Source organism: Hyaena hyaena, unplaced genomic scaffold (assembly GCF_003009895.1).
Source record: "Hyaena hyaena isolate Hyena2069 unplaced genomic scaffold, ASM300989v1 scaffold_49, whole genome shotgun sequence".
Classification (NCBI taxonomy): Eukaryota; Metazoa; Chordata; class Mammalia; order Carnivora; family Hyaenidae; genus Hyaena; species Hyaena hyaena.
Window position 1 is genome coordinate 1,278,262 of NW_024080681.1, and position 9,938 is coordinate 1,288,199.

The 9,938-nt window shown below is 43.1% G+C and overlaps 1 protein-coding gene across 3 annotated transcripts in view; it reads left to right on the forward strand.

Annotated features, from left to right (window-relative positions):
* The window catches only part of LOC120230842 (myocardial zonula adherens protein), a 92,469-nt gene that overhangs the window by 24,056 nt on the left and 58,475 nt on the right, over positions 1–9,938 (forward strand). For all 3 annotated transcript variants that reach the window (XM_039230587.1, XM_039230588.1, XM_039230589.1), the window contains exons 3-5: positions 96–251; positions 4,595–4,687; positions 8,455–8,568. In XM_039230587.1, coding sequence (XP_039086518.1) covers positions 96–251; positions 4,595–4,687; positions 8,455–8,568 — 363 coding nt within the window. The remainder of the gene's footprint in view (positions 1–95; positions 252–4,594; positions 4,688–8,454; positions 8,569–9,938) is intronic.

Genomic DNA, 9,938 nt, shown 5'->3' on the forward strand with positions numbered 1-9,938 from the left:
CAGCCGGCACAGCCATAGATGGTGTACCCTTGTCACAGTTGTCCCCACAAGTCCTAAATGGTCATCATCCTTTTCTCGTTTCCACCCTCTTGTAGCCTCCTGACCTAAGCAATGGAGAACCGACCAGGAAACTTCCTCAGGGTGTTGTCTATGGCGTGGTACGGAGATCAGATCCCAACGAGCAGAAAGAAATGGTGGTGTATGGGTGGTCCACCAATCAGCTGAAAGAAGAGATGAACTACATCAAAGATGTGAGTCATGGAGTCATTTAAGGATTTTTGTTTGTTTTCTGTATCCTCTTTTTGAAATTTTTATTAAAAAAATTTTTTTAATGTTTTTATTTCTGAGAGAGAGAGAGCGTGAGCAGGGGAGGGTCAGAGAGAGAGGGAGACACAGAATCCGAAACAGGCTCCAGGCTTTGAGCTAGCTGTCAGCACAGAGCCCGACGCGGGGCTTGAACCCATGAACTGCAAGATCATGACCTGAGCCGAAGTGGGACACTTAACCAACTGAGCCACCCAGGCACCCCTCTTTATCCCCTTTTTGTAGCATGTGAGAGGGTGGAGTCAGAAGCATCGATGTGAATGTCATACGGCATTTCAGAAGAATCCCTAGCGTCACCGTTTTGGGTAGAAATAGTTCTACATATCTTCATGGTAATATTAAAAGTACAGATGTAATTCTGCAGTGAGGTACAGAGTGAACTTCTGGATGTTACTAAGTAAGGATACTCAGGAGACCAAGTGACTCCTTTCCATGTATGATATGGAGGCTTTTAAGTGATTTTGCTTATTACATTGGACACTTCTACTCTCAATACAAAAGTTTGGAAAACTGTAGAAGTCCGGTTGCTTTTGTCTGCAAGTAATGGAAAAGCCAACTTAAAAAGGAAATTTGTCCACATGGGGCCAAGTCCAAGGGTAGGTGGGCTCCAGCCAGGGCACATCCAGGCTCCAGTCCTACTTCTCTGAGTTTTGCTTGGTTCTGTCCTCCTTCAGCCTCAGGCTCATGCCATCATCTGAAAATATGATGGTGTCTGGAGGAAGAAAAGAGGTCTCTTATCTCTGGTTTCTTTTCAGAGGCCCTCTTCTAGTCTTCTCCTTATGTCTCATTGGCCAGGACTGGGTCACATGCCCCTTCCTAAATCCATCACTGTATGGATCCCCTGGCCGGGGAAATGAGATTGATTATGGCTGGTTCAGACCAAGCAGTTATGTCAAAACAGATGCTGAGAAGTCAACCACAGTAGACACTGTCCATCCTAGGCCAGTTGATGCCATTTCTTGGTGTTTAATATTCCATTTCTTCTTAATTATATACTCTTTCAAGAAAGACTGGAAAATACAAAAGTGTATGAAGAAGAAAAACAAAACCATGTATAATTCTGCCATTTATCCAGAACAGTTGTTAAGGAGCATTTCCTTCTAAAGTTTTTATTTCTTTTCCTCCATCTCTACATCCATCTATCCATCCATCCATCAATCTCTAGTCCTTTTTGGTGATTTTGGCCTCCCAGTGCCCTTGTTGACCAAATCAGTGTGATTAAATAGAGAGCACATGAGTTACTCTGATGCTGATGGGCCCTGAACACCAACCTGTGGCCTAGAAAGTGCTCTTGAGAAGCAGAGCCCTGTGGGGCAGTAGTGTACCCCAGAGGTACCGCCTCTGTGTTTGGCCCAGCCAAACTTTCGTTCTTTCTAGGCTTTAGTTTTCCCCTGGGTAGATTGCAGAGGTTGGGAAGGGGCCCGCAAAGTAAAAACTGACAGGTTTGTGGGTTGCCTGGGTGGCTTAGTCGGTTAAGCATCGGACTTCGGCTCATATCATGACCTCACAGTTTGTGAGTTTGGGCCCTGTGTCAGGCTCTGTGCTTACAGCTCAGAGCCTGGAGCCTGCTTCGGATTCTGTGTCTCTCTCTCTTTGCCCCTCTTCTGTTCATGCTCGTGTGCGCACTCTCAAAAAATTTAAAAAAAAAAATTTTTTTTTTTTTTTAAATTTCTGAGAGAGAAAGACTGTGAAGCAGGGGAGGGTCAGAGAGAGAGGGAGATATAGAATCTGAACCAGGCTCCAGGCTCTGAGCTAGCTGTCAGCACAGAGCCTGATGCGGGGCTGGAACCCACGAATTGTGAGATCACGACCTGAGCCAAAGTCGGATGCTTAACCAACTGAGCCACCCAGGCACCCCTCTCTGTCTCAAAAATAAATAAACATTAAAACAATTTAAAAAAACCCCGCCAGCTTTGTGCCCCCCATTTAATTTGGTGTGTTTGCAGAGAAGATACAAAGTCATGTCATCAATTTCTGTATGGATTTTTTAAAAGAACATCTCTGATCAAATATTAAAAATAATAGCTGTCTTGGGCACCTTCTTTCACATGTCTTAAAAAATTTGGATATTTGTATAAATAAAAAGAATAAAACATAGTCTTTTGATTAAAATTAATATTATAATAAATGCTTAATAGAGAAAATGAAGAAAAGAAAAACAAGCCATACACATACACAAATGCATAGCACATGTGTTCCTCAAATCCCTAGTCATCCTACCCTCAAATAACATTTTTAATCATTCAGAATTGATCATTCCTGATTTTCCTAGATAGGAGCAACTTGAACATCCCTAGTCTCTAGATTTTTTCTCACAGAAATACTTAGTCCCTCCGTATTTATGTTCCTCAGATAACATGGCAGTGCTTGACACGTAAGCCTTTTAAACAGAGCCATTGCCAATTGCCCAAGACAAACAAAGCAGGTGGAGGCTGGTGGTGAACCAGGGAATGCATGTGCCTAGGTCACAGGAGTGGTTCTGACCTGAATTGCCAGCCTCCATTAAAAAATTAATTTCCAGGTTCCACCTTCTATAGTTGGCTTCAGATCCATCTCTGGCTGGCTCATCCCTAAGCATGTTTATGGGGTTGTTTGTTCTCTCGTGCCACAAGTGACTCTGGCCCAGTTGGCTTCCTGCAGTATTTGCCACCCAGCTCCAGCGCCTGCCCACTCCCCACCGGTGAGCAGCACCAGAGCCACCTTGGGGTCACGGTGAAAGCCATTCTGTCTGCCCAAGGTAAAGAGTTGTGCTTTGGGTCTCATTTTCCTAAAATGTAGATAACAGGAAGAAAGTCAACTCTTACCAGAATTCATCTAGGGAAAGCTTGGCCTCTTACCTTAAACCCTCCTCTCCTGCACCCCCTGCTGAAGTCTTTTTTAAGACATTTTTTTTTAATGTTTATTTTTAAGAGAGAGAGAGAGACAGAGCACAAGCAAAAGAGGGAGGGCAGAGAGAGGGAGACACAGAATCCGAAACAGGCTCCAGGGTCTGCACTATTATCGCAGAGCCTGATGCAGGGCTCTCAGACTCACGAACCATGAGATCAAGTCGGAGGCTTAACCGACTGAGTCACCTAGACGCCCCAAACTGAAGTCTTTACCAATATGCAGTCATCCTTCATAAACATGCAGTCTGATTTAAAGCCATGTGCTAGCTATGCAAATACAGCTTCAAGGTCAAGTCCCCTCATCTGTCCAGGCATACTGGTTGTTCCAACCAACAGCTGCTTTTGAGCCCTTCTGGCAGTGGAAGTTCTGGAGTCTCCCTAGATAGGGATCCCTTGAGACTTCCTTTACTTTTTTTTTTTTTTTTTTTATATTTATTTACTTGAGAGAGAGCGAGACAGAGCACAGAACAGAGAGGCAAAGAGGGAGAGAGAGAGATAGATAGTCTTAAGCAGGCTTCACGCTCAGCACAGAGCCTGATGCAGGGCTGGATTCCATGATCATGACATGAGCTGAAACCAAGAGGTAGACACTTAATGGCCTGAGCCACACAGATGCCCAGAGGCTTCTTTTCTGTTGGAGGATTCCTGAGCTCTCCATCAATCAGAGAGGCAGCACAAGAAGGAAGGAGACAGGGACAGTGTTTTTTGTTTTTATTTACAAAATTTGTAAGTCTCTCCTTATTCCTCCAGAAGTGCTGCTATAGAAAAAGTTAAACAGTGGTTGTGTAAATGGGTGTTATGGGGTCCCCCGGACTTTTGTTATATTTCATGCCTTATTGGTGATTATTGAGGAACTGATGTCCAAATTTATGGGCTTTCTAGGCTCATAATTCCCTGCTGTACATCCCAGATATATAATTCTCTTTGTTGGAGCGGAGAGAGAGAAAGTTAGAGGTTGGTTTTTGGATTTTTGATTCCTCGTAGCTACCTGTCAACTTGTTAAAAATGTTCTACTTAATAAAAATATGCAATAGAAAGAGGGATATATCTTGTCTGAATGTAGTTTGATATTTGTTAATTTCAACAAACTTTTTTTCAGAGCTTATTATTTAATGAATATTTATTAATCATCATACATATTTATTATCATTGTTATTATTTGGACAATACCACTGGTTTTTAACTAGATGTCAGGAGTGATTTTTCTCCCTTAATCTACCAAATTGTCATGTTCTTAAAATTGTGTGTGTGTGTGTGTGTGTGTGTGTTTTGTGGGCCCCTATTCTCGTTAGGGTTTCTTAAAACCCTTAAATTAGGGTTTTAGGAGTCTTCTGTAAAAACATTACAGCTTGATCTTTAACCAGCATTTTTGTGGGCTGCAGGTGAGAGCCACTTTGGAAAAAGTAAGGAAGCGAATGTATGGAGACTATGATGAAATGAGACAGAAGATTCGACAGCTTACCCAGGAACTGTCAGTAAGTCAATATCTCAGTGACTTGGAAATATGGAAGGGTGGAAGGTCTTAGAACTCCCTCCCAGGGGCTGGTGCCTGAACATATTTGAGTTACAATGTTCTTTGTGAATGGAATCCTATTTTAAATGAACTGAGAGACTTTTATCACATAATTAAGCTTATTATTTTGAGGAATATTTTTTGTGGCAAGAATAATCTTTGCATTCAAAACATTTCCAGCAGACTCAGGAACAAGACCAGGAAGCCAGCTATCATTATTACTATTTAACATTGTACCTGAGAGACTAGCCAATGGTATTAAACAACAGAAATAAATTCAGAGGTATAAAAACTGGACAGGTAGATGTAAGGCTGTCACTGTTTACAAACTATATGATCATATATCCAGAAAGCGCAGGTGAGCCAAAGGGAAAAAAAAAAACTATTAACAATTTTGCAAGGTAGCAGGGTAAAAAAATTAATGGATACAAACAAATGGATTTCATTATACAAAAACCAACCAGTTAGAAGAAATAAAAGCAACAGAAAACTACCAAATGTCTAGGAGTAGACTATAACAAGAGGAAAGACAAACCAAGAGTTTCGACAGGAAGCGCCAACATCATAAGATGTCAGTATTGTTCAGGTTAATATAGTAATGTAATGTAACCCACTAAAAATACCAACAGATTATTATTTTATGTTGGGTTTTTACAGCTGGACTAGGGGATACTAAAGTATAGAGAAAATAAATATCAACAGTTGAGGAAAATCTGGGGGAAAAATACAGTGAGGGAGCCTAGCTCTATTAATATTACGAAAGACTGAGAGACCCTCAGATATTAGAGCAGCATCGTATTGGCACATAAATAAGCATCCATGAAAAAGCCCATAAATGTACCCTAATATACTGTAAATGCAGCATCTCAAAGGGAGGAAAATGGACCAGGAGGTATATGCTGTTGGGACAGACTTATATCTAGATAAATTACAAGGAGATCAAAGATTTAAATACTGAAAGTAAAGCTTAAAACTGCCAGAAGAAAACCTGTATCAATTCTTTTATACTCTTAGGGTGGAGAAGCCTTTTTTATTACTCTGACATGAAATCTCAGAACCACAAAAGAAAAGTTCGGTAATTTTGACTATGCTGAAATGAAAGACATGTGCTGGCAAAAGCACCAGTGAAAATCCAGGGACAAACCTAGGAAAAGTGATGTGCTCTTCATCTCCTAGATAATAGGCTACGTTTCTGAGTATTCACAGAATGCCCAGGCATCAAGAAGAAAAGGCCCTCAGCCATAAAAATAGGCAAAATATTTATGACAGATAACCTGCAGTAAAAGGAAGATGAAGAAGAGCTCTTCAGTGCCTGACAGGCTGCTTTACCCCGCCCCCAGTAAGAGAAATTCAGATGAAAACCAGCCTTAGAGTGACTTTGACCTGTGAGATGGCACCCCTGCAGGCACAGGACAAGACCCGTTAGCAGTGCTGTGGAGGAGCAGCCAGGTGGCGGGATAGGATGTCATTCTGTAGTACTCTGAGGGACAGCAGTACGGCAGCATCTATCATATCCTGTGACTCAGCAGTTCCGTTCTTAAGAACGTGTTCTATCAACTCTCACATTGTGCAGTGACCTGTGTGTGAACATAGTTCTCACAGCATCGTTTGTAATAGTAACAAGATTGGAAACCTAAACGTCCATGAAGAAGGGGAGAGTAAAATAACTTATGACTCTACAATAGAATATCCAGAATTTAAAAAGAAGAAGGTGGAGGGGAGATGAGAGAATAAGAAGAGCAAGTAAGCTTTTCAAAATGAGATACGGAAAGATTTCAAAGAGACAGAGTAGATGGTAAAAAACAAGATACAAGAAAATATGTACAATGAGCCACCACTTATGTAAAACAGGAGGGGAAAATAAGTGTGTTTAGTTTGTTTTGTGAGTTCAAAACTAGTTACTAGAAGAATAATCAAGAAACTAATTTTTTTAATGTTTATTTACTTTTGAGAGAGAGAGAGAGAGAGAGCACAGGCGAGGGAGGGACAGAGAGGGAGACACAGAATGTGAAGCAGGCTCCAGGCTCTGAGCTGTCAGCACAGAGCTGACCGCAGGGCTTGAACTCACAGGATGTGAGCTGAAGTCGGACACTCCACTGACTGAGCCACCCAGGTACCCCTGATTTTTTTTTTATGTTTATTTGTGTGTGTGTGTATGAGGGAGAGAGCACAAGTGGAGAGAAAGAGGAGATCCAAAGTGAGCTCTGTGCTGACAGCAGAGAGCCTGATGAGGGGGCTTGAATCTGTGACCGGCAAGATCATGACCTGAGCCAAAGTCAGAGGCTTACCGACTCAACCACCCAGGTGCCCCTCATAAACTGTCCTGACTGAAGAGCAGAGTGGACAGGTGGTGCCTAAGCAGATGGGACAGGAGTGATAGATGCATTTGAGTGTGTACCTTTTATACTTTGTAAGTGTTTGAACTGTGTGAGTGTATTACTCACAAGTTTAAGAAAAAATAACATTCCTGTGGTTTAAACAAATACCTGTGAGAAAAAACATTTTTTGTATTTGCAATTCACAGTGTTAAAGAACAAAAGCCCATGTATATGTGACATACTTCCCATTAAAGCTGTTTCTGCAGGCAGGAAGCATAGTTACAACAGCCGTGCATTAGGGTTTAGTGTATGACTTGGCTGTGAGATGATCTGCTTAGGTCAGACCCACTGCCTTGACGATAGGGGTGGAGGTGTATAAACGTACCCACTTAGCCCATTCTCACGGCATGTGGGAAGATACTTGTGAAATTCTCACCTGCTTCCAGAAATACACTCTGCCATCCACAGACACACTGTAATTAAAGCCAGGGGATGGGATTTGCAATAGATGCACAAATAAGTCTCTGCCCCTGGCTTTCCATTACCATCTCCTGCACACCCTCACGTTCTCTAGTGAGAACCGCCATGGGAGCTCCATCTCTCTGCCTATAGTCTCCTCCTCCTCCTCCAGGCCACCCCACATTCCACAGCCAGAGTAAGATTCCTAAATTCCTGCTGTGTGAACACGCCCATGAACAAGAATGTGCCACGCGCCCCTGGTCCTGGCCTGCCGTGTGTCAACTCTGCGTCCCGCTCTCTGCGCACACCTCCTATTGTGTCACTTCTGACTGCTTTCTGTGGCTTCCACTCACCACGCAGGGCTCTACCCTTGAGTCCACCCGGAACCCTCACCCCCTAGTTCTGCCTCCCTGCTTCTGTATGTCCGGCCTGCCTTGAAGGTCTAGCTTGGGACTGGTGGTACTCTCTCTCATAAAACAGTCTCAAACATGTTCAGCACACATGCCCAGCAAAGGCAACATAGCGACAGCCACAAAACAACTCTTGAGGACTGTGTGAGCCCCCAGTGTGTTCTTTCTGTGGTGAGGAGAAAGAGCAAGATGGCCCTGGAAGGTACTGACCCTGCGTTCTAGTTCCAGCTGTGCCCAGCTGTTGGGGCGCAAATCCCTTAACTTATTCTATTTCCTCCGTATAAAGGGGGACGTTCTGGCGGCTGCACGATGTTGTGAGGACTCAGTGAGACCCCGGGGGTGAATGTGTAAATACCATACAAAGGAAAAGTGGTCTTGTCTGTCTTCTCTTTGGGTCACGCAGATGTTGACATCGTAATTTTAAGCTGTACTTGACCTTATCATTGAAATGGATGTGGCTCCTGTCAGGAGAAGGTTCCAGCCTAACCTAGGATTGTTGCTGGTATATATGGTTTTGTGTAACCACCTTATCATCTGTCCAGGTTTCACAGGCTCAGCACGAGTATCTAGAGAATCACATCCAGACACAGTCGTCAGCCCTGGACAGTTTTAATGCCATGAACTCAGCCTTAGCGTCGGACTCCATCGGCCTGCAGGTACCCGTCTGCCCCCTCTTAGACTGGTGCCCTCCGTTACAGGGCGAGCACGCTGAACAAAGTGCGGGCCCTGTGCCTTTGTAGAAGCCACAGGCTGTCCTCAGTTCGTTATTCAGGTTCCTTCAAGCATGGCTACAGTAAAGACCCTGCTAGGAAGCCGGAGAAGGGCGTTAAAGGAGGGGCTTCCAAGCAGAGACTCTAAACTTTTGAGTTGCATTTGTCTTTGCATCTTTAAAATGGGGGTTCAGATCTGAGCTCCACGCAACAGGGGTCACTTTCTAAAAGAGGTGCCCTGTTGGTCGTAAGTGTCAGTGCCTGAAATAGCACAGCAGCTCCTGCTCTGCAGCCCCAGTGTTCCAGGACGTTCTACCCAAGCATGGAGAAGGCAAACTTAATCAAAGACAATCAGTATTTATTCATGGCAAGTAACCCTCAAAGGCTGTTAAGCACTTTTTCCTAATTTAGAAATCCTTTTTCTTTTTTTTTTTCTTAAAGTTCATTTTGAGAAAGAGAGAGGGTGCAAGCAGGGGAGGGGCAGAGAGAGAGGGAGAGAGAGAATCCCAAGCAGGCTCCACACTGTCAGCGCAGGGCCCAACGCAGGGCCCAAACTCAAGAACGGAGAGATCATTACCTGAGCTGAAATCAAGAGTCACAAAGAAGCTTAAGTGAATGAACCATCTAGGTGCTTCCAGAAATTACTTTTCAGTAAAAGAAATCTTGTACATTCCAAAGAATATCTTATAGTACCAGACAAGGAAGAGAAGGACTCGGAATCCTCCAAATGTGTGCTGTCAATCCACTTCCAGAGGACTGCTTTTGTGTTTAATCTGATTTGCTAGGAGTTAACCACTCCCATTGCTACCCTTCCAGCTGAGTGCTCTATCTCATATGCAAATTAACCTAGAAAAAAAAGAAAGAACAAAACGTTCAGAACAAAGTGTTACATTCACCAGAAACAGCTTCCCTTGGTTTTAGTTTCCAAATATGTAAACAATAGTTTCTGCCTCTCCTCCAAGTTTATTTGGCTTTTATCTTTTTACCCTCCTCTTAAAGGTTCCATGGCCCTTTCATATCCTTTCTGGTTCTGTATAAATAACTTACCAGATAAGCACACATTTTCTTGTTGGGATTATCCACTTCCTCATGAACTGAATATTCTCTACCAACAACTGTTACGGCAATAGTGCCAACCACGAAGCTAGGCCATGTCCAGCAGTGGGCCTGGGTGAGCATTGTGTTTGGGTTTGTGTGGGAGGTCATTTTTTTCTTTCTTTCTTTCTTTCTTTCTTTCTTTCTTTCTTTCTTTCTTTCTTTCTTTCTTTCTTTCTTTCTTTCTTTCTCTCTCTCTCTCTCTCTCTCTCTCTCTCTCT